Source organism: Littorina saxatilis, linkage group LG9 (genome assembly GCF_037325665.1).
Source record: "Littorina saxatilis isolate snail1 linkage group LG9, US_GU_Lsax_2.0, whole genome shotgun sequence".
Taxonomy (NCBI): Eukaryota; Metazoa; Mollusca; class Gastropoda; order Littorinimorpha; family Littorinidae; genus Littorina; species Littorina saxatilis.
In genome coordinates, this window is record NC_090253.1 from 32,222,978 (window position 1) to 32,248,397 (window position 25,420).

The 25,420-nt window shown below is 41.0% G+C and overlaps 1 protein-coding gene across 1 annotated transcript; it reads right to left on the bottom strand.

Moving 5' to 3' along the window:
- Nucleotides 1–7: 7 nt before the first annotated feature.
- Nucleotides 8–23,884, bottom strand: LOC138975885 (CUE domain-containing protein 1-like). Its single transcript, XM_070348661.1, has 10 exons — nt 23,773–23,884; nt 20,137–20,967; nt 18,924–19,672; nt 18,284–18,407; nt 17,569–17,770; nt 12,255–12,389; nt 11,556–11,672; nt 8,454–8,526; nt 8,054–8,147; nt 8–7,630 (listed from the first exon to the last, which is right to left on the bottom strand). Exons 2-10 carry the CDS (start codon nt 20,578–20,580, stop codon nt 7,547–7,549), a joined length of 2,022 nt encoding a protein of 673 aa, XP_070204762.1. The 5' UTR covers nt 20,581–20,967; nt 23,773–23,884; the 3' UTR covers nt 8–7,546.
- Between the last annotated feature and the right edge of the window lie 1,536 nt (nt 23,885–25,420).

The following is a 25,420-nucleotide window of genomic DNA, read 5'->3' on the forward strand; positions in this document are numbered from 1 at the left end:
CAGAAGACACAGATGTACAGTTTAATATTCACTTGTTTATCACAAGACATGACTTTACAAGCACAGACATTTAACTGTAGAGGCTCCAAAGAATGCATCTGGAATCTAATAGTAATACATGTACAGTAATCACTAACAACAAAATAAACAAAAAAATGTCAGCAGCTACTACACACAACATATCAAGTCATGTAAAATAAAGCAATAAAATTGCTGTGAATGGTGGTGGTTATAATGATGTAATACACGAATTCCGGAAACAACTCTGTGGGGTTTGTATGGGTTGTGAAAGAGTGAGTGCCCTTGCTTTTGCACCGACATACTTTGCAATGTGCTTCCTGTTCACTGTGTTGACACACGCCCTCTCGCTTAGTGTCACATATTGAAAGTTTCCCCACGTGACATAATTTCCCACCTGACACTATAGACCCTATCGGTATTCCAAGCTCTCGTAATCTCTCGCAAACTTCAGAGCATAGCAAAGCATGCGGTACAGCGATCTCGTGCGAGCTGCACAAGCCAAGGTTCAAAGTTCTCGCGATGTTCAAAGCATAACAAAGAGCGTGTCTCGCGAGAGCTGCTCAGATACGGAAAAGGTCTACAGGCCAGTCACTAGCGAAAGTGTCTCAAACACGTGTACAGGAAGCACATGACAAAGTTTGTCGGCACAAAGGCAAGGGTACTCACTCTTTCACAACCCACACAAACCCGACAGAGTTATTTTTGAAAATCGTCTATTCAGAGTGTTTTATCAGTTTTACAGTAAGTTTACCGTTCCTAGTTTTGTTCACCTAGTTTCAGTTATCAGTACACAATCATATTATGCCCAAAAAAGTAATGCAAAGAAACGGACAACACCTGCGATAATACCTTAACATAAAAGCCTGCTTTAAAAACCTAAAAGCTTTTCGTGCTCAAAATTTGCTTCATCCAAATACTTCTATATAAATGACACATATTTCTGACATGGCAAACGGTTACCAATTTTCACCTGAAACATTATAATAAAGACAAAATATGAAGCTAACGTCTACTCTGTAACTGCCAAATGTAATCAGAATGTTCATGCCATGAAGCTTCTACAGTACTAACAAACAGTGTGAATGGAAGATGCAATTACATTGTAACAATGACCACAGAAATAGGTTTAAATCTAGTTTAAGGGTTAAACAAAATTAAAAATCAATTGCTAATGCAATGTAATCGACTTGCCTTGTCTTCCCATGAACTGTGTGAACCTGAAACTTAAACGAAGGTATGCCTTGACTTTTACTTTGTTTTCATTTAGAACTGATTGCATGAAGATGATATAAACATGCATGCCGTTTCAACACTTCTGCAACAAAAGCATCAAAGAAACTTGTCTTATTTTGAACAGCAACATATGAGCTCAAAACCATGTGGAGGTCATGCATAAACATGCAGAACTTTTTCTAAGATTTCTATTTTTTAACTTTTGTCCTTTGAATAGAATTATTTTTTTTACATGTATCACTTAGAAGGTGCAAAATGCCTTGCCACATTTTTTGAAAAATCTATACCATATAACAATACCCCCAAACCGCCTCCCACCACCCTTCAATAAAATTATCAAGCGCTATTTTGTATCTAACTACAGACATATAATTAAAAGGCCCTAAAGTAAATAATGGGTCACTGAGGAGGCCATTTTAAAGGCATCATATTACGTCTTTATTCTCATGAACCATTTGTCTGATTTCTGCATTTTTCTTTTCTGGAGGACCAAATTTTGTTTATGAATGCATGCACATACTGTTTAGATCATGCAAACACCTGATTCTGGCTGAGGAATGGTTTCATTACTTTCGATTAATCATGTCAATACTTTTGAGTTAATATTTTCTATTGGTTTAAATGTTTTCATTGAAGATGTTGGTTTACATGCACGGGCACAGGGATATGGTTTTGAAATGTTGCATCTGACAACTGGTATTCATTAAGCAAAAAATGCATTGGAAGTAAAAGCTTACCCTTCTACAGTTATATATGCACACAAGAATCTTACAATACAAAAAATACACCACAAAAGGAGTAGTAAGCAACTCAGAGATGCACTTAATTGAATAAAATTCAGTAGCGCATTTGCTGGCAGCTGTTTAAGCACACCATAATGAGAATGCTTGCACAACAGACTTCAAGTTCCGAAAATAGCAATAATGATGATGCAATCTGTCTTAGAAACAGTGACACAAGAAGCTGTTCTAAGCACAGCTTGGTAACTTGCTTACATTCACCATAACAAATTAACAATCAGCCACACAAAAGTTACCAGTGAATATGGCAGACAACTACACACAGAACAAAGCTGAACAGAAAAACCCGTAAGAAAAGCATAAGACATCAAACACGTTGTGATTTGTGATGTTGAGTGTGACCATATTTATTTTGATATTTGCAGAGGTGTATGCGTGACTTTCATCCCGTTTCCATTAGCATGCCTGCTGAAAACAACTATCAACCACCATAGGTCCTTCCTGGTGAGAATTTTCCAATGAATTAGTCATTATGATGGCTTTTTTTCAATAAATGTCTGCAACTTGTCAATGTCTTTCAGCTCAGTATGAAATTCTATTATTCTTTCCAAAAATAGCTGAACTATCAGCTTCTCACAACATCACGCCATGTTCACACTAACCCTTACACTGGTGCAATTCTGTAACACATGTTACACAGCCACTGGTGAATTAACAGAGAGAAAAACAAGAAGGGCAAAGCCCATACGACTCACATGCTTTACACATTTTTCCTACCAAAATACATGTGACCTTGACCCACGGTCAAGGTCATCCAAGGTCATGCAACACAAAGCTGTTAATTCAAGACATAGGAAGTACAATGGTGCTTATTGGCTCTTTCTACCATGAGATATGGTCACTTTTAGTGGTTCACTACCTTATTTTGGTCACATTTCATAAGGGTCAAAGTGACCTTGACCTTGATCATATGTGACCAAATGTGTCTCATGATGAAAGCATAACATGTGCCCCACATAATTTTTAAGTTTGAAACAGTTATCTTCCATAGTTCAGGGTCAAGGCCACTTCAAAATATGTATACAATCCAACTTTGAAGAGCTCCTGTGACCTTGACCTTGAAGCAAGGTAAACCAAACTGGTATCAAAAGATGGGGCTTACTTTGCCCTATATATCATATATAGGTGAGGTATTGAATCTCAAAAACTTCAGAGAAAATGTGAAAAATGTGAAAAATAGCTGTTTTTTAGGCAACATTTATGGCCCCTGCGACCTTGACCTTGAAGCAAGGTCAAGATGCTATGTATGTTTTTTGGGGCCTTGTCATCATACACCATCTTGCCAAATTTGGTACTGATAGACTGAATAGTGTCCAAGAAATATCCAACGTTAAAGTTTTCCGGACGGACGGACGTCCGGACGGACGGACGGACGGACGGACGGACGGACGGACGACTCGGGTGAGTACATAGACTCACTTTTGCTTCGCATGTGAGTCAAAAAACCCGGTCATATAGGTTTTCGCATCCATGGGAGGTAATCAGAACCAACCAAACAGACTGAGCCATATCGCGACATATGTCCTGACAACCAGGTGACAGTATACGTAAAGTAGCGCGACAACCAGCCTAAGGGCTAATATCTTTCAAAGCACAGCTTTTGACTTTCATGATTGAAAAGGGTTGAATCATCATGTAAACATCGCTGGTGTCCAAACGTGACTTCACTGTTTCATTTTTTTCAGGGAGGAGCTAGAGGTGGGAGGGGGTGTGAGGGCGGTGTAATGTTTTTGTTGCAGAAAAAAACCAAAACGACACACACATAAAAAGAACAGTATGTCCTGCGGCTGAAAACTCATCACCTTTGGTAAACACAGTCATTAATTTACAAATGTATGTACAAATGACGGGATCATCACACTCTGTACATTTTTTGTTCAAATAAACCATGCACTGGCTGTACACATTTATCTGTGAATACTGTACACACTTCAAGATATTTCAATCGATAAGGTACAAGAAGTATATTTACAATTAAGTGGTGGGGAAGAAGTACAGGTCAAAGATTTGTGCAAACGTCTACTAAATCTAACAACACACAGATGTTCTTCAAGAAAAGATTGACAAGTTCAATGGTACAGCAACAGCAAAATACACAGAATCAGTACCTTTACTAATACATGTCAGTAAATACACATGTACATCCTTATGTTTCTTGGGCAAACAGAAACAGACTTTCTTGAAATATGATTGGGGCAGGTTAAAAATACACGAAGAAATTACCTCCTAGTTGTGTATTGCTAAAGTAGATGTGACATGTCAACCAAACAGGTACATTGTATTCATAAAAAGTCTAAATAATAACCACACACAAAAAAACAGCCTAGTCTGATGGGATGTGTCCTAACTAAACAAACAACAGAACTAAAATGTTTTGTTGGTGTCAACTGGCCAAAATCCACTATGTATACAATATCAGAGGTAAGTGGGTGAGGGGTGTGGTGGATGTTAATGAATGGGGGGCGAGGGAGAAAGGTTACCCTGTCAAGGAAAAGTTCTCATTTAAATAATCTTTTTCTGGCACATCAATTTGGGACAACATAATCCAACCTGAACATACAATACAAGATTTTATAGTCTCAGTTTCTTATAAATCAATACAATCCCATAATGCAGCATAACTATTTTTCAATAAAATGCTGCGAGTCTATATTAAAAATACACGCACACAAAAAGACAATTCCGTCATAAGGGTGGCAATGAAGAGCCTTCACAATTTTAGACATCAACTGATCTTAATTCATTATTTTCCCTTGGTTAAATTTAAAGCAAACTTTCTCACACACTATTTCAATTCTAAGTACTTCAAAACATGCCTTATAATTTCAAAGTTGGTTGAAAGAGAGGATCAGCATTACATGTGTTTTTCTAACCTGGTTTTGTTGATAAGATCAAATGAAATGACCATGTAAGAAAGATCATATGCAAAGTGGTTGAGTTTGCTTTGTTTGTGTCTTGTTTCCCTTGATGACGTAGTCAAAATAGTACCTGGCAGAGAAAAGCCACCAACCACCAAGAAAAAACATTACATGTTAAAATCAGTAAGTTTAAAACTGTAGATGTTAGCACCCAAAATGGTGCTTAAAGCTTCAAAGTGGACAAACACCTCAAGACATTCTATTCTGCATTTCTAGGTCCGAAAATTTGAAGCAGTCAACTTTCTAGATATATATATATACATGTATAACCTCCCATTAACAACTTTGAAAATGTCCAGAAAAATCTGTCGTAAAAAGGAGGGGTCTTTATTGGGAGTTTGGGAGGTATAATTTTTTTCACAGGGGAGGCAACTGTTGGGCAGTTCAGTCTTTAGTTGTGTTTGTTATCCCATTTCTGTTCCCATTTGATGTGCATATGCATTAGCATGATGTATGTGCATATGGGTTAGCATGATGCATGTGCATACACCAGCGCACAGACAGGCATACATAACACACACACACACACGGCCTCATAGGTAAAACTTGGTCATTGGCCTTGCTGTAAACTGGGTCAGCAATAGGTGGGAAGAGGACAGCCGTATAGGCCACTGGACTTTCACGCACTACTGACTACAGATGCGTGACTAATGGTGTGCGTGGTCCACGTGTGCGGGGTAATTACGAACTTTGACACTCACTGGTAAAAAGGTCAAAGTCGTTATTGACCCTATGTTGATAGGTCGGTCGTCTGAAAAAGGAGGGCGTCGTTCTTGGGAGGTTAGTTACAGTGTGAAAGGCATCTGTGCCGAGAAATTCAGTTGGCAAAAGGAGGGGGTCGTTCTTGGGAGAGGTCGTTACGGGAGGTTCCACTGTATATACAAAACAATACAAAGTTCAATACCAGCCAGAATGTCTCAAAAGATGAGACATTCTGGCTGGTATTTAACTTTTTATTGTTTTGTATAAATTAGCTTTTTCAAGCTAAAACAGTTTTCCAGCATTCATTGTGTGGAGTGGTGCAGAGAAAAAAGAGTTTCTTAAATTCTGTGTATACAGTATATATATATAATAAGGGGTCTCATGGTAACACAGATGTTCAAAACACAAAAACAGACTAAACACAGGATGATACGTTTGGCAGGCTACGGAGGTAAGTAAAAAATAACACATAAAATAAGACAATTTACCGGTAACAAAAATTGGTGCCATTTTTTCTTTCAGTAAAGAGCTATACATCAGCATGAAGTATTTACATGAAACAAAACCATCTGTACAAAACTGTAATATTTGTACATACCCGAAATTGAACATAACGCACAGCAGAAGCCTTTGTTTCTATGTACAAAGGGGGGAACATTAAAAGAAATATAATGTACATAAGGGGCTATATATTTTGCAAAGGCAAGATCAAACAGTTACACCAAATATTAAACATATATGTCATGAGGCAGCTTATGCAGATTACTAAAACAGACAGTGATTGCGTAAGAACTTATGACTAGCACTAATACAATTGAAAACATTACTTTGCTCTAAAGTATCAGCAAGAAGTTTCAGTCAAGCCTACTTGCATGACCAAGCAGCCTCAAACATGAGGAATTCTATACAGCATAACGCAAAAGTGTCCTCACTTGAAGAGCATAACAGACTGGCAAATGTAAGCAAAAGTGTCAAACTTGCATCAATACAACAAAGGAGCAGACCTAAATCTCAGGACTGGTAGACATGATTAGAATTTATTTTTAAAGAAACCAAAAGGTGAACCTATTTTCTTAACCAAAAATGTTGAACAGCTACTTTTATCTTTTTTAGCCTGTGGTTAAGCCTATGGTTATTAGGTATCAAGTGGGCACAGAGGTATGCACTGTTCTGAAAAACAAAATTATGCCAACAAACAAATCTTTACATGTTACATGCAGAAGTCACTTATTGATTAAAATATTCATGAGCCAACAAATGTTCACATCAGTGCCACTATACATAATAACTTACAACTGCTTTATGGCATGCTCTTCAAACAATTCATGTATGACAGTCATGGATTGCACTCAACACCTGTGGCAGCTGATTTTGTTTCAAAGAGGTGCCCTCACATCACCTTGAGAGCTTTCAGACTCGGTATATAATAATCTAAAAACACATACAAAAAAACAGCAATATTTTCAGCTTAATATCAAACAAGAAGAGCACAACCTAGCTTCAAGTAATACAGCGTGTGACATGATGCTGTTACAGTCCTAAATCCTTCAGTGTCACTGCTTCCAAAGGATTAGCCTATTCATTTAATGCTATGCCAAGTAGCTATTTATTAAAAGAACATCCACAGCAAGGAAATCTTTATCAGTCCCAGTTAAGATAACATGATCAATATAGTTATAGTCTTTTGACAGTTTCAAATCTTATATTGCTGCAATGCATGTGACATTGATTAGGTAGTTGAGGCTTGAAGCCGCACATTTGGTGATCTTTCTAAAGTCTTCATAAAAGTCTTATTATGTAAGTGTCGAAAGCTTCTCTCTCCATTTGTGAATGCAGCCAGCGTCCCCACAGTTTTGGGATGGCACGTTTTCCTCACACCATATCGGTGGTGTTGCCAGGCGGAAGACCGTCCACTCTGAACCCTGACCGGCCCGAGCCATAACTTGGGCTGTTGGTCTGCAACAAATGTCAGAGAGTCTCATGACAAGCAGTAGCTTCCATTAGGACAATATAATTACAGCGACACAATACCCTGTACTAAAAAATTTTTTTTAAACTGTTTAACAAATCCTGAACCAGTGCTTGAACAATGCAATCAAAGAGGACTCCCACCTAGAACATGGAAAAGGGGAACAGATTGCCATCTTCTAAAATTTTGTTTGGACCCATTGTTACTGTTAGTCTACAGTTACATTCTCTTTCTCTCTCTCTCTTTTTAACACACACACACAAATGTATGCATATATCCGCTTTAGTCACCACTTTATTGCCATTATAAAACTGCCACCACATTCTTCTGTGTGCAAGGAGAGTTCAGAAGATGTCATAAAATATCCTAGCGCAGAAAACAACAGAATACACACACACACACAAACTTACCGAAGGCGAAGACCCAAGCACCTCATCATCTACGTCTTCCAACTCTTCTTCATCCAGCAGATTTGTCATGGAGGGTGCTAGAGACTCACGTAGTCTGTGTGGTGGTTAAGGTAAACTCACTCTCATTACATGTTTCAATATGTTCACCAACAATTCTGTGTGTGGAGTTCTGCACAGAAATTTTTGGTCCATGATCCTGTTCAAGCTTATTCAAATGTATGACCAAATCAGGTATTTGACTGGAAGACCCTTTCAAATGATTTCACTGCATGGATGAGCATTTGGCTTTCAAGAAAAAATAATGTCAACAAATCCAATTTCATAATAATCACATAAAAACAAGCCACAAAAGAAAAACAAACTATTCACTTACGATTTGTACAGAAAAAGCAAAGGATACAAATGTCTTGGAGACTTTTTCCTCTTTCTGGAGAAAAACTTCCTGGCAAGAGCAGCGAATTGTTTCTTTGAAGCTGAAACAGACCAGGCAAACGAAAAGTTGATGAGAATATTGCAAGAACATGTTTTCATACCACAACATATGACAAAGTGCTATTGAACACACACATAGACAAACTAAAGACTGATTTCCAGGAATTAATCAATATGTACAATTTAAAGGCAGGTGGGCCAGTGCAAAATTGACCAAATCGTTCAAAACACTGTTTTGGGTATTTTAGCAGATTATGTTTCCATAACATACCTATCATCCATGTGTGTCGGTGTTTTTGTCAAAAGTGTCCTATTTATCTGTCAATAAAGACAAAATGTGAACATGTGTGGCATTGATTGTCTTCTGTAGTCGATATTCCCCCGCCAAAAAATGTCTCATTTCAAAGGCTAGGTACGGTTTTGTCCTCAGCAAAACAGTGCATTCACGACATACGAAACTGCGCAGCAGCTCTTGACCTATAACATGACATCAGTGTTTTGATGAATGTTCCATTCACTCAGCCACTTGTCCGTTGCAAAGGCAGCAATCGTAATCGAACGGAAATGTCCTTATTTGGAAGGTACTCGACATCCATTGGTTCGTTTCATAAACCGAAATCGGGAACCAGTTTACTTTGTGAGTGCGCATGCTCAGCTTACGAATTTTGCATACGGAAACTACCGAAGAGACTCTCGGCCATGACGGGAACACCCGAAGTTCACTCGGTTTTACAACATCCTGGTTACACATCAAACGATCGGTGACAACCGAAAGCGAATTTTTCCTTGAGAAACAACCTTTGAGACGATAACAATGGCTCGAAATAAGAAAGAGGACAATGTCTTTATTAGTTCGGTTAGCAACAACAAGTAGTTCCGCTGGTACTAGGCCAAAGTTTGGATTCTGTCGGTGTTTCCGATACAGAGGAAAGCTTTGATCTCCACGCAGATCCACAGGTCGCCATTTCCGAACACGCCATGCAGCACACTTTTTACGTCTCGGCACTGGCTTGCTTTGCGCTGAATTTGAGTCAGTTTCTGTGCAGTATCTCCTCGACAAGCAAGTTGAGCATTTGCTACGCAAAAAAACAACAAGAAGAGCAAACGCTCGATCGAGTCACTTTCGCAGTTCTGAATATTATATGAGGCATCAGATGGACAGGAAGAAATTGCTATTCACAACACAATACAGATGTAAATAATTTGATGTAAAGAATAATCCTATAAAGTTTGAATCAAATCCGATGAATAGTTTCAGAGATATGATATTTCAATTTTTTTTCCTTCAAGACATACCTGTGACCTTGAAAAAGGTCAAAGGTCACCAAAGCAGACGTCAAAGTGTAGAGGTCACTGGGAGTCACGTTCACATAAAATTTGAGCCCGGTCACTTTTATAGTTTCCGAGAAAAGCCCAACGTTAAGTTGTGTGTTGCCGAACAGAAAAGGCTAGTTATCTCCCTTGTTTTTCTGATAACGTTCGTAAAAGGCTACAGATGTAAATACTTTGATGTAAAGAATAATCCTACAAAGTTTCAATCACATCCGATGAACTTTGTCAAAGATATAAAATGTCTAATTTTTCCTTTGACGCTGACCTGTGACCTTGAAAAAGGTCAAAGGTCAACGAAACCATCGTTAAAGTGTAGAGGTCATTGGAGGTCACGACTAAACAAAATATGAGCCGGATCGCTTTGATAGTTTCCGAGAAAAGTCCAACGTTAAGGTGGTGTCTACGGACGGCCGGCCGGCCGGACGGCCGGCCGGACAGACTAACACTGACCGATTACATAGAGTCACTTTTTCTCAAGTGACTCAAAAACAGGAGAAAGTATCCAACATCAGTCAGATTATCGGTAGTGTTTGCTGGGCCTGCCATTTCCCGAACGAAACTGGATCAGCAACAGTTTGTATCAATCTGCACTTTCGTAAATTCCGTCACTGTCTTGACGAACTGTGTCATTTTCTTCACCGCGATACACAGTTCATTGCGAAGAGCTTCCTCAGTAAATCGTTCAGATTCCACGTACGATTTGTTGTCAAAAAACAACTCAAACGAAAGTTTCAAACTCATCATCCTCCATCTTGCTTGTCGAAGCACCAAAGTACTGTATCGATGTAAAAACAAAAGCAGAAAACTTCGAGGAAACCAACAAATCGACGAGATAACGGAAGGAAATAAGTATCGTTCTGGCTCAAGTAAGTTACCGTTAAAAATACCGTTATTCTCGCATGCAAATACAAACGAGAATCGGATCATTGATACACGTTTAGCGCTGGGGCAGTATCCCCATGCTGGTTGACAGAGGGAAAGAAGGGATGGACGCATAAATTCTCTGCTGGCGTGCTAAAGGCTAAGTAGTTTGCAATTCAAATAAACTAAGCTGTTCATTCATAACACAGATTTGTTCTTGTGTGTCTGTTTCAATAGTGTTTCTGTGGTATTCAATCTTCAATGTCGTTTTTCTCAGTTCAGCCATTTTGCCTACGGTTACGTCTTGGGTTACGCGATTTCTCTGGCTGTAATTTAGCTAGAGCAATATTTTCTTTTGTAGTTTGTGCAGAATATAACATTCTGGGGGATTACGAAGGGATTTTGCTGAAATTTTATTATAGTCATATCCAGATTATTTCAAAAAATAATTTCGCAAGCGTTACCCTAAAGTTTGACAGTTGTAACAAAGAAGTGTTCCTAACTTCAAATATAAATATAATAAACAAGATCTGCTTCGTAATCCCCTAGAGCATACCCAGAAGGATAAAATAAAACAATAATTAGAAGTGTGACAATCACATCTGATGAAAATCCGTGTATCTCCTGTACTTCACTTTTGTCTGTATTTTGACTGTTTTTGTCGCGTAAAACAAAAACCAGCAACCGAAAATACAAAAAGTGACTATTCTTTGTCATCATTTGTTCATTTCTTTCATAAAATAACATTCAGACACAATAAAACATTCAAAATTAAAAAAAAGGTAGTGCACTGGCCCACCTCCCCTTAATGCAATTCAAAAGTGGGTGGTTCTTCTCAATGTTATCACACAGATAAATCCAAAATGTCATCATTCACCTTTGCCCATGTGACGTAACTTTTGCAGAAACTCTGCGTCTTCTTCACTGGCTTTGGGCAGCTGCTGGCTGAAAGGAAAAGCTTCCAGCGTGTCTCGGCGGTCGTCCCCATAGCCCTCTGCAGAATGTGTTGAAAACGACAACTGCATTAACACAAACAATTACATTCCCTTCCTCTTCTTTTTTTTTTTTTCATACGCATTTTGATCAGAAATTTCCAACCACAACACAGATCACTCAAAATCAGTTGTAAAAGCACAACTGATGGAGTAAACAGAATGCGGTACTATGGATTACCTAACATCCTTTGAGCTCACTGACAAAAACTTCTTGTCTGATTAGTTCGGTTCACAGTCTCAGATTTGACCAGGGTTTTACATGGGACAAGTACACCCCTCCACTTGACACAGTATACCAAAAATCAACACTCTGACTGTTTGATGTGGTGAGCTGCAATTTTGTTTATGAATTAATGTCTTAAAAGGGCACTAGTGGCTTTTACAAAATCCATTCATCCAAAATTCTTCTCAGTGCAAAGAGAGCACCCATGCTATTGATTTTGGGTATGTGACCAAGTGGAGGGATGGTCTGATCTCATGTAAAAGCCTGTTCAGATCTGAGATAGTGAATCTGAATGTTTTCATGAGAAGGAGTGTGCCTTTAAAATGAAAACACAGACAACAACAATAGATGCACTCACCCTGATCTTCCGGCCCAAGGGCAGGAGGCGACAACTGTGGTATAGAGTCAGATTCTGCTGCAGCCGCAGCGGCTGCTATTGCCTCTTGCTTCAATTCTTGGGCTGATGCATATTCATCAGCTGCAACCTGGCGATCTGAGGAGACAGAAAAAATTAAAGGCCCTGTGCTTCTACATACTGCTGAGCACACAAAGTTTAGGTTGCAATAAAATGTATCTTGTCATGGTTGGTTAGGCTGAGTTACCTATACACACACAAATTTCAAATCTAAGCTAATGGAAAACATCGTCAGTAAAAGTCTGTTCACCACATGATGCTGATGCAAAATGTAAAGAACGCTAAACATGACTGAACAACACTCCTGAATAAACTCGGAGGCAAAAGAAACGCAAATAAAGGATGCGTTAATTAAACCTTTATGGACTTGAAATAAAAAGAACATAATGATACTAGTGTGAGGGAATAGCCTTACAGCCCACGTAATAATGTTCAGTGTGCGTGCGCGTGTTTGAGTGACTTCATTGGTGCGCATGCACTTGACGCCATCTTTTATGTGACGTAATTTACGACGCACGATGCTAGCTTTTAGAACGGTTTAGGACAGACGCGTCAAGCAGACGTGACTTTGTCGCAGACGACCATGCAGCTGCTAATCTGTTAGTATCGATGTGCGGGAGTTGTTTGATAAAATGACAAGTTTCTTTAGGATAATAGTCGCTTACGGACATGGTTGTTTAACGACGGTTAGCGGAAAATAGAGTAGTATAAATCGAGGAAGAACCGGATTATTTGCCGGAAGTTAGTGATTCAGGGTCAGAGTTCACTGTAGCGCATGATTATGCGAAATAGTCCAAAGATTTGAGGTCTATATAATGTTTTGGATTTCGAGGGTGCGGCACTCTTTGTTAATCGGGAGTCATTTAACCCTAACCAGACTTTCTGTTAATCGGAAGTCTTTTAATTGTAACTTAATTCCTTGTTAACCGGGAAAAGTAAACCTTAGCCGACTTCTTCGTTAATCGGAAGCCGGCCTTCATTTCTAACCGTAAGGATTTATTGCTTAGATCTGTTGTTAATCATTCTTTGTGAACTAGGAACCTTGCAGTATACACTAAATAGCTCCTTGTCAATCGGGAGTTCTGTTATAACGTTTGTATAAATTCCTTGCCAATCGGGAATCTGATAGTATCTCATGCACTAAATAGAGCTTAAACAATGACCACGAGTTGATTACTGGAAAATAAACCACGAGTGGGTATTTGCAGCCGCTTGGTAATTCACGAGTGTGCGGAGCACACGAGTGAATTACCAAGCGGCTGCAAATACCCACGAGTGGTTTATTTTCCAGTAATCAACGAGTTGTCGTCATTGTTTAAGCTATTTATACAACGAACAACACGGGTCGAACATGCAGTCATGCAGACGACATTTTGTACGCAATTTCATTTCAGCCTAATCACTCAGAGTGTCAAATGCGCGTCATTCAAATAGTCCCTATTCTTTTACTTTATTCTTAGTCTCCGACTCGTCGGCATTATACTTGTCTGGTCTAAATATCGGACCCCATTGCTACGATTAAAACACAATAGCGTTTATATAGCTATTCTGACATTACATTCTGTGTTAAAATCATGTTTTTGTCAGCAACAAGGACCAGAATGGTCCATGTCGTTGATAGCAGACGACGGTTCCCTTTCCGCATGAAGCCACGGAAATAACCGAACATTGAAAAACCCACGGACATGTATTACGGAGAAAACTCGGGATAACCGGATGTTTAGCATTACGTCAATATGCTAGGAATCATATGACGTCATGACGTATCGTGCTTGCCTACGTAGATTGTATATGTTCGAAAGTCTGACTTCTGTTGTGAATTCGCGTGGTGAAGGCTGCGGTAAATCTGTAGATGATAAGAGACCAAGGATTGTCTCAGAAGAACGACTAAATGTTTCAGACCGGTAACTTCATTTCAACATTGCACTATATAATGGACGTTCTATGTGACAGGAGAGTTTGCTGATTTTGTGTTAAACATTGGAGAGATCGTCTGCTAGAATCAGAGATAGGTCGCTTCAGATTGCAGCTTCTGGAAATTTGCAAGGTTTGTTGCCTGTTAAAGAACTGGATTTTACACGTACAGTAAGCAACAACAAAAACACACACAAAGCAAATGGCATCGTCTGTCGACTATAGTCACAGAAACAAACCTGGCGAGGTATGCGTGTACTTCATACACGTCAGCCATTGTTGTTACAGTTTTGAGTCAACGTTGTACGTATTCTTCCGCAACAGGGTCCAATCGTCTGGGTTTCAAATGTTCTAAAAAATAAATTCTAGAGTTGATTATTTTTTAGCCCTCTTTATTCTTACTTCGAATAATCCACGTGTGATTTTTGGTGTAATCAAAGTAGTTCGTTCTAATTTCTCACTTGTCTAAAAATAATCAACTAGATTTAATCCACCCCTCGGTTGCATTGCAGGAGTTGTATAAATAGCTCCTTGTCAATCGGGAGTTCTGTTATAACGTTTGTATAAATTCCTTGCCAATCGGGAATCTGATAGTGATAGTATTTCATGCACTGAATAGCTCCTTGTCAAGCGGGAGTTCTGTTATAAAGACTTTAAGTCTGAATAAGTTCCTTGTCAATCGGGAACCTGATAATCACCCCCCTTGTTTAAACGACAGTCAGCGACAGTACTGAGACACGACAGAAATAATTATGAAGTGACGAGGGAAGAAAGAAGACGAGTCTGCGTGAGAGAGTGACTATGTTTGGATTCCATGCACTTGTAGAATAAAAATGATGTTTTAAACTGTACAACCACGGTGTGGGCAACATTCGTTCGCAAGAGAGAGGCCGTTGGCCGTATGAGAGCTGAAAACTAGAGTCTACTGCATCGGGGATAAGAGAGGGAAACGGGAAACATTCTTACACTCAAAACAAAACACAACGCGAGGTCAGACAAACAACATCACGAGTAAATAAGAAACATCCTGCACAATCCCCTGGCAGCCCCCGGTCTCAATCAAATCTGCCACACTAGCATGTTCTGCACGTGTTGTTTTAGCGGTCGTATCTTGTCAGAACCGTGTTTGCCGTTATCTGGGTCACACGTGAGGTCTTGTTGACGGGGATCCCAAACCGTCATGGGGACCACTTTCAGCACATGCACAATGTGGGAAAGCAGATTTTCGTGTTCAGAGTGTTCAGGCAAGCTGTACCGTACTCACAAAACTGTTACAACATTCATTTCTGCGACACAGGCGTGATGCCGAGACTATCACCAGATCAGCGCCAACAGGCGATCGGGAGACTTGATGCCAGACAATCAGTTCAGCAAGTTGCTAGGGCATTTGGAGTAAATGTCACCACGGTTTATCGCCTGCAGCAACGTTTGCATGCCAGTAACAGTACCTGCGACTTACCAGGACGTGGCAGACCCCGGGTAACAACAGCCCGACAAGATCGCCATCTTGTCCATCAACACCAGCGAGATGCATTCGAAACTGCCACCAACATAGCCCGTAACACATTTGGGGTGCCAGAACTCTACGCCGACGCCTTGGTGGGCAGAACCTGGTAAATCGGCGTCCTGCTCGACGTCCTGTCTTGACAGCTCAGCATCGCCTAGATCGTCTAGCCTGGGCTCAGCAGCATGCCCACTGGCGCCATCGGGACTGGCGGAGGGTTCTTTTTTCGGACGAGAAGCACTTTTGCCTGGAACCTGGCGATGGGCGTGTCCGGATCTGGCGAAGACCTGGACAGCGGTTTGCTAACAATAACATCCTGCAGCATGATCGATGGGGAGGTGCCAGCGTCATGATATGGTGCGCCATTGGTGTCAATTAGCGAGTGGGACCTGTCATCTTTCAGAACGTCGGCCAAGGTCATGGGAATGGTGTCAATGCAGACCGCTACATCAATCAAGTCCTGCGTCCCTATGTGGTTCCATTTCTCCAGAGGTACTGGAACTGCCTGTCCCAGCAAGACAATGCCCGTCCCCATACTGCAGTGATGTACATTTTAGTCGGTCTCCGGTCTCTGACCGATCCAATTTCCCCAGGACCTATAGCTTTAACCCCAGCAGGACACAGGTCCGATTAACCTACAGAAGAAGTGGTCAAGGGTCCGATCGTTTTTGACAATGAAGCGGACATGCGGACTGTTCAATTTTCAAGAGGAAAGCTTGTTTCGGTTTTGCCAAGCGAAAGTAAACACTGCGTGAGGAAAGCTGGTTTCGGTTTTGCCAAGCGAAAGTATGCACTGCGTGTGACCAGTTTGTTGAGTGAACGAGGCACCATATGGGATCTGATTCTTTGAATTAATTTATCCTCAAGTTAGATCAAGAAGAAAAAAAGAAAACCGAACCCATATGGTGCCTCGAGTGCATTCATTGGCTCAGCAATAAATCGTTTAAACCAATGGGAACCACCCGTGCATGTTCGCACATGCGCAAGGCATTACTTTTCGTCATAATATCCAGAAAAACCGTTGTGCGTTCGAACGAAAATAAAACGAAAGAGAAACGACATGGGTCCGAAAAAAAAGCAGCGGAAGGTGGAAGAATTTAAACTGAAAAATCTTTTTAAATGCGGTTTTACGAGTCGTGTTTTTGTCCTATTGAAATTGCAATCTCAGGACACTGTGTCCTATTGATTTTCAGTCTTCAGGACAATTGTCCTAAAGGCTGCTAGAAAAATGTACATCACTGATACTGCACGTGCTACCCAGGACTTCCTGCGTCACAACAGCGTGAACATTCTGCCTCATCCTGCTCGATCTCCGGATCTCAACCCAATCGAACACTTTTGGGACATCATGCAAAGAAGGATTAATGCCCTTGCCCGGAGACCCCGCACAGCAGCAGAACTGCGTGCTGCCTTTACCCAGGTGTGGGCTCAGGTCCCTCAGCAGCAAATTAATCACCTCATCCTCTCCATGTACCGGAGGTGCGCCACAGTCATCAACGCCCAGGGAGGAGCAACACGCTTTTGACTTTCAACAGTCTTCAAACAGTGTTCAGTGGAACATGGTACGTCATGCTCTCATCCCAATACACTTTTCCGTATGGTTTTTGTATCGGTCAATTCGTTTCCTTGTTATTGTTAACCCGAAATAATTAATTCGACATTAAAATTCATGGGTAACCCATCTTCACTGCAGCATTTGCGTTTCTTTTGCCTCTGAGTTTACAATGCATCACACTGTAAGTGTTTCATCTAATTGAATACAACACATAAACTTATATTAAAAGCAGGGAAAACCTACCAATTATTAAAAGAGATTGTATCACACGGCACAACACTCACCTCTTTCTAGAGTCTTCATGAAAGTCTCATCATGCCTCAGCTCTTGCAAAAACTCAGAATTCTGAAGCATGAGTGCAAGACGTTCGTCCTCCAGATACTGAGACAATTCTGGGTCAAGATCAACAGAAGCCTGTCGTCTGCGCCTTTCATTTTCACGCATCCGCCTCTGTATGAAGTCTGTACTTATGTCTTGTGTTATTATCTGTGATGGGGGGAAAGAATGAAAACAGAATTCTGTATACATTTACACAGAATTAAAACATACCACAAAAGAACGGTTGAATTGTTGGTGCGACTTGCCTTATTAAGAATACCTTAACATACTGGTACTTTCAGGGAAAGTTTATGTACAATCAAATTTTGGTAAGACTCTTTAGATCCTTATCTCGACAGCCTTCAAGAAGGACAAACAACGGATACAATATTCCACAAACACTTAAAACAGATGAAAATGAAATCCTGACCATCTTGTTCACTGCAATTAATTTTGCTTCATCCACATATTCCTGTTTAGATTATCTGTTCTGGAATAACCAGATTACTAAACCCTCTCAATGTTATCTTAACACGCATCTCCTCCAATCATCAGAACGACCGAAACGGTATAACATAGAGCCACCTATTCTTACTCAAAGCATCGTTATTAGCATCAGCACACCAGGCAATGAATTGTGTCAATAATTTTGCCAACTGCAAGGGTTCCACAATCACATACCCTCTGAGGCATCCCAGACCTAGAAGAGGGTGCAGCAAAGGACATGGAGCGAAGCGGGGCATGATGGGTGTGGTTGCGTCGATGACCTGTCGTCTCTGCTGGCTCTTCTCTGCTTGAGAGACTTCTGCAAATGAACACCTGAGTCATACCATTTTACTCAAGCAGTACAATATTAAAGAAAAATACTTTCTTAAAGACTTTCCTTGATTTATTGATTCTGGGAAATGCAGCCAGAAACATTGAGCCCCAGCAAATGTTAAAACTGTCTGAGTGTGATTTACAAAGTTGCAGTCTATGCTAGACCTTTCTAGCCTTCCTAATCCTCTGCAAGTGTCACTCGGCACTCCTACTCCCTTACAAATGCAATCATGTACCTCAGTGCAGCAACAGAAGTCCCTATCAAGCGGCTAATTAGGTATCCAAAGTCATATATGTCTTTCACATTTCACTGCTTCCAAATCATAGATTCATAAACTGTACAGTGATACACACATGTATACACATGTTTCCCTGCATATACATGTTAAATTCCTAAATGCCCATACAATTTTTACATTGAACAAAAGTATGCATATCTGTGAAAACTGAGCCGGAGTCAATGCGAGAAATGTAAGCTATGCGACTCATGTGTCAATCCTACCTGTGCAAAGCAGCAGAGGCAGTCCTGCGATGTCCCGGGTCAGATTTCTGCGTCATCAAGGGTACCCTCTGAGGCAGCTTGGGTTTTAGACGCAGGAAGTCCTCTGGCAGTGTGCCCAGCATGGGAGGATTCCAGTTACGGTAAGGAGGCAGCTTCCCCGGACTCCCCCCGCTTGCAGAGCTCAGCCTGTTAACGTGGGCAAAGTTCCTCTTACTGTCTGCACCCCCAAACGATTTAGATCTGGTGGGCAGAGGAGCTGTATCCCAAGACACCTTTCTTTGGTTGTGACCCCTGAGGGGGAGCGTGGAGTCCTCCGCCTCCTGGCTGAAGTGAGCACGGTGACGGCTGGACGTCTTCAGAGCGCTGCGCTTGGACTGGGATGTCCCTGTCTCCCCCCACGCACGCCGACTGGGGGACTCCACCAAATCACTGGAGTGTCGAGGCGGGCCCATTGTGGCGGACTCCCAGGACACGAGAGGGGTCTTGGTCTCAGTGTTGGACAGAGCCACTTCGTCGCTTCCCAGGTCCAACAGATTGGCTGTGGGCATAGGCTGGTGCTGATTGGGATGGTGACGAGGGCTCCCACGACGCTGAGCTGTGGGCGGCGATGACCTGTTGCCGTGGTGGTGGTGTCCGTGGTGGCGCTGAGTTGTGGTCATGATCTGCGGTGATTTGATCGCTTCTGTGTAAGACGGGGGCGACTCCTCCATGGCAGGGTCTTCCTGTCTGGAAGGTCTGGAGCTTGGCGACTGACAGGGAATAAAGACAACTGAATTTATGCTTTCAACATGACAAGGTTTATGCACAGCACAAATGATTAACTGACTTTATAACAAGGCCAGACATTGCAATGGCAGTCTCAATTGCACTAAAAATATAACTACCGTAGTAGTTGCAGTCACCCAAATCCCTTTAAAGATACATAAAATCATGAGTTAAGACCTTCTTATTTTTGTGTGTGTGCACATCTCTCTCTTTACTTTACCGCACCTTCTTGTTGAACAACTAACCCACAAAAACAAAATGATCATATTCCCAAGAGGAAAAAATAGAAAAAATATACTATTCAATTTCAAGTTTGATTTCTCAAGCTTTGAATATAATTTCTAAGCTCAAACTATAGTCCTGAAACATTTTGATTGTCCTAAAAATGTTACTCCACAGTTTCCTGGATATATGTGTCAACAACAAAAACTAATTACTTGCGACTCACCTTGTGGCTATGGCCATGAGTATTTTCATTTACTGACTCCAAGGCAACATCCCTCTGCACAGACATCAAAATGTGATCGGGCAAATCATCCTCATCCTCATTGTTATCAATGCTCATGGTCAGCAATTGGTCAATGGTGGCATCCACAATTCCGTTATTGGCTCTCAACACAGCCTCTATCACTTCTCTGTCCATAGAGGGGAACATGTGGTGGAAGTCGGTCATGGCTTGCGTAAACTCCAGCTGACGCATGGGAACTGGAGAAGACGGAGTTGACTCAGGGGCAGCGTTGGGAGTTGGAAGAGACCCTCCTCTGTGTCTTGTGGGAGTGGAGGAGTCTCCCCCTCCTCCTCCCCCTCCCCTTCTGTGTGAAGTCTGGCCCCCTCCTCCTCCGCCCCCTCCCTCTCGATGACCTGGAGTGTCTAGCCATCCTGTATCAGCCATGTTGAAAACTACGGGCACGCACTTTAAAGTGGGAGTCCAAGCTTGAGTATTATCAGGAGAGTAGTCTCTCTTGTCTTGTGGAAATAGTGAGTGTGAAACAATTCACTGTGCTGTGTTGTGTTCACAAAATCAAATTGCACAAACTTGCAGGAAATCACACTTCACTTTTTGCCAGCTGAAAGTTTTCTTACATAGTTATGATTCTAAAGTCTACTTTATAAAAATACCACTGGTATCACAAAGGTATTCCTTTGTTAGATAATACCTGGAGTACTGTTCAGTTCACCTCAGTGATAAAGTTTGGGTTCATGATCCATGACTCCTATGGCATCTGAATGCAGTCTTCTGCGACGCTTCTTGCAGATGACTGACATGGTTTGACTGAAACTGAACAACAATTGACAAGAGTCAATACTCCAAAGTAATAAATTACTATCAAGAATTTCACATTTTTGGAGTCAGTGCTATAGCTACTGATGACATTATAAAAGCTACAATGTTAAGTTACATACATGTGTGTATTGTCTGCTCTCTTTTTTTTTAGATGCATACAGAAACTGCGTTCTATACAGAGTACAGTCTCTTATGCTGAGCACGAGGAGGCAAACTTGTACTTGTACCCTAACTAAAATTATAGGCTCATAGTCATAATTTTAAATAATTCAATTAATTGCAAAGAAAATTGTCACAAACTTGCAGTGTTCACCTCCTTGCAGGAAAGTCAATGAAAGTATGTAATTTTATCAATGGATAGATGGCTGAAGCATGACTAAAAGCCCAACGGGTCTGTTTCTGTGGATATGGGAAGACCTGTAACTTTAAGCAATCAAAATATCAAGATTTTTGCATTGACTCCATTGGGACTGATGAGAGCTATAAAATTCAAGTAGTGACGATAACCAGAATATGTGGAGACCAAGACCCCTTGCGGATTGTTATTTCATTTCTCTGCTGACCACAGCTTCAATCTTATTGACATGTAAATGATGTATGTGACTGCTTTCATATCCCAGCCATGTGGTCGTCACACATTGTCCTTCAGGTTTTTTTCTCACAGATTGGTGTATACTCATAGTCATAGTCAATACCACAAGCAGCCAGACATTCTTCTAGATACCCATGAGAATGAGATCTTTCCAGATATACTGGATGACCAAAAGAGTGAACTGCAAGTGCTAGAATTTAGTGCACACTTCAGGCATGACACTTAATGAGCCTTGTTAACATTTCATAACCATTTGAGGATTTCTGCCCATGGATACAAATGTAAAGTTGACTCGAAGACAAAAACACAGTGAAGTTTTCCCCTGTCCTGACTCAAATTGAGAGTAAAACTAAGATTCGTGGTTCAAAACCTGCAATCGCCAATGTATCTTGTTTGTTTGAGGGGGAGGGGGTTTACATCTTTCAACCTTTTCCTCCTACCAAACCCTCCTTCCTTTTATTTTGTTCTCTTCTTCTTTATTCAAAAGGCCATGAACACTAAATGCCTCCGTCCGCGAACTGTAGCAGCGTGAATCACAACTTATCCCGAGGCTAGAAGCAGCATTTATCAACACAATGTAGTACATAAATCATTGACATGGGAACAATTTATATTTCCAGTTCTGACAAAACATAAGTCTGCTTCGCATCAAATTATTTCGACACATTTGACACCTGATCCAGTGAACCCCCTCAGTCTCACCTCGGTCAGTCGTTCATGATGATGATGATGATGTTGATGAGATACAAAGCTTTCTGAGTCTTAAACTGATTTCCATTAAATCTTCCTCTAATTTCATTACTTTATTGTCCCATCGCTGGGAAATTCGGGTCGCTTCCTCCCAGTGGAAAGCTAGCAGCAACGGAGTCGCGCTACCCAGGTGTCTGCGTGTTTAGGTGTATTCAGCCACCTGCACTTATGGCAGAATGACCAAGGTCTTTTACGTGCCATTGTGATGACACGGGGGTGGGACATGGCTTCCGTCTCTGGGTCTGCACATAAGGTTGACCCGTGTCCGTCCCGGCCCGAATTCGAACCTGCGACCTTTCACAAGTCCAGTGCTCTACCAACTGAGCTACCGGGCTGTATAATAAAATATACACACACACAATACCACATTTCTTTGCATTTTACTTGAAAAAAACTTTTATGAATGACTCTTCGGTCCTCGAAAAATTAGGTAGCTTGTCGAGAGTACTGGTTCTTGAGCCTGGGGGCTCTGTACTCGACTCGCTGGTTCTCAAGCCTGGGGGCTCCGTAACTGACTTGTACTTGTAGACGCCATGCACAGCCATCCAATAGTATACCTCACTCAAACAGAGGCCAGCAGATTCAGACTATGCCAGCAAATTCAGCATATACATATGCCACTTCTACTTTTACTGTCACTTCAGACATAGCTAAAGCAGGCCATGCAACAACATTTTTGAGAAGAAGAAAAATCAAACACCATCATGATCAAAACAACCTTGTGCCATTTTGTTACTCTCCATGAATCATTGAATATGTGCATGGGTGGCTTGATGATCCACACACACACCAGAATATCCTGATCAGATTAACAGGTGGGAAAACAAGACCGAAAAAGTATAGCTATGCTGTTGTTGTGCTGGCTTTTATCCAGAAATTGAAACATTTTGATTTTCCGTTTTCCAACAAGGACCACCACCTGAGCAATAAATTTATTATTAAAGGCCTTTTCTTAGTTCGGTTATTCAACTTATTGTGATCGAGTTATATTTCACAAACAAACATACCAAACAAAACAAAAAGAAAACGCATATATATAAACCAAGCACTTATGTGAGAACGGCACCTCGTTCGGGCCATTAAAAATCCAAGAACAAATTGCGCTGGATCCCGTTCTGAGAAATCAACACTGCAGCTTGATCACAGCTGCTCGCCAACATACAAATCCCATGGCGTCAAACACACCCCCACAAGCGAAACTACGAGACTGAAGCCACTTCAAGACAATCTTCTGCCTTCATCAGTGTCTTTTCCAGAAGGATAGCCAACAAATCACAGGAGAACACACACATGGGCAGAGTGGTTCACCAGATGCCTCAGCACCAAACGAAAACTCCTCTACACAGGCCAAACCCCCCTCCTCTTTCAGTTAGCGCATTACACAAGATCTGCATCACAATCATAATCTAAACGAACCTTAATTGATTGTTGAAATCCCATGTTAACGACTCACGTACCTGAAACCTCCACTGCGCCCGTATGTTTGTCAAAAAGTAGTTAGGATTGCAGGGTTTTTTCCTATCCAACATCCGCCCGCACTGGGCAGACGTTTTCGCTCGCATACACAAGGTGGTTGCAAAAGTCAGACCGGATTCTGTGCGTAATTATTTTCCCCCCTACAGAAATGTAGAGCGACGAACAAAAAAAGAAGACAAGAAGAAAGGAGGGATGGGGTGGGTTTGCTAGTGAAATGGTAATCAATTATCGTGAACGAAAGTGCGTAAAATGTGTAGTTTAACAAGCAAAATCTGAAAGGGATGTAAACTTATTCATCTCGGGCTGCATGACTTACATTTTACGCATAAATTATTGTCTCACCCAACCAATCACAACGAATAAACAGGCTTTCATTCATAAACCAGAGAAGTTGCACTGCGTCGCCGCAAACAAAACATAGGCACATGATTGAAAAAAATTAAACTTTTTTTTCATTTTTTGCACATTTTACCTTGAGAGGTGTGACGGATGCATCACACTCGTTTTTGTGAATTTTGTGGTCTGTTTGATTTTTCACTTATTTTGTCTAGAGACATGTCTGTTTCGTTTTGTTTTGTTTAAACATTTTTTAACATCACCAGTAAGTACACTCTATTTTCAAAAGCGTAAAAACTATTTGCGCTAAAAAACATGACACTGTGTATTTACTGTTAATTTTACTTTAAAATGTTTGTTTGTTCTTTATGGTAATCAAGCGGCTTGTATTGCCTACACCCCACATGCACACACCCACACAACAATTATAGCAACACCAACAACAACAATCATTTTAAAAAGCTCCTGAGTGTCAGTTTCCTGTAAGTGCTTTGGCTGTTCGCTTGATCCAGTTAGATGAAACATTTGTGCACATGTACATGAAATTACTTAGCAATTCAAATTATCCCCGAGTACGCTAGTACTAGGGCTCAGCAGACTTTAATTGTGTGTCTGTCTGTCTCCACTTAACAGCTTATTGCTGGGAAACTACTGGGCGCAGTTCGTTCAAAAATTGATACACTAACTTGATAATAGGTCCGATTGATCGTATTAAAACTTCATAATGTTACCTGGGACCTAAATGCGAAATAAACCACAAAAACGACTTGGCCGTAGGAGGAGTTCACACCGGCGGGGCAACACGCAGCCATTGACCTGATAGAACAGCCGAACGCGTCACACAAAAATACGTCATGACAAAGTTACACGCAAAGCGAAAGAGACTTTGACGTCATTTACTTTTGTTCGGAATTTTCCGTCTGTTCCTAGCTTGTCAGTGAAGACCTGACGTGAGTAAGCTTACCCAAAACGTCTTTGTTCTCTATTCTCATTGCAGCTGTGAAATAATCAGTCTTGTGTCTCGGTCGTGTAGGTACAGAGTTTGCTTCTGCAATCATTGTGTTCGTGTTGATGACGGCTTCATAAGACAAAGTAATAAGCGAATCTATCGCGAGGAAGACGTTTATGTACAAATCACCGAACCCAACCCATTTTTTGGGGTGCGTATCGCTGCATTTTTCTGAAGAATAAACTGCATGTGGTTAATTTCATCCGTTTAATGCCGGCTTGTCGAAACATATCTGATCACAGATTAGGTCGCAGTTTGTAGGTTGAATCTATGAATCGGCCACA

What these genes read in the sequence shown, in the direction of transcription:
- LOC138975885 (XM_070348661.1), bottom strand. Translation starts at nt 20,580, where the DNA reads ATGGCTGATACAGGATGGCTAGACACTCCAGGTCATCGAGAGGGAGGG. An exon ending in GGTCTGGGATGCCTCAGAGG is followed by an intron (nt 17,771 to 18,283) that starts GTATGTGATTGT and finishes CCCCCATCACAG; the next exon opens with ATAATAACACAAGACATAAG. An exon ending in AAAAAGTCTCCAAGACATTT is followed by an intron (nt 8,148 to 8,453) that starts GTATCCTTTGCT and finishes ACCACCACACAG; the next exon opens with ACTACGTGAGTCTCTAGCAC.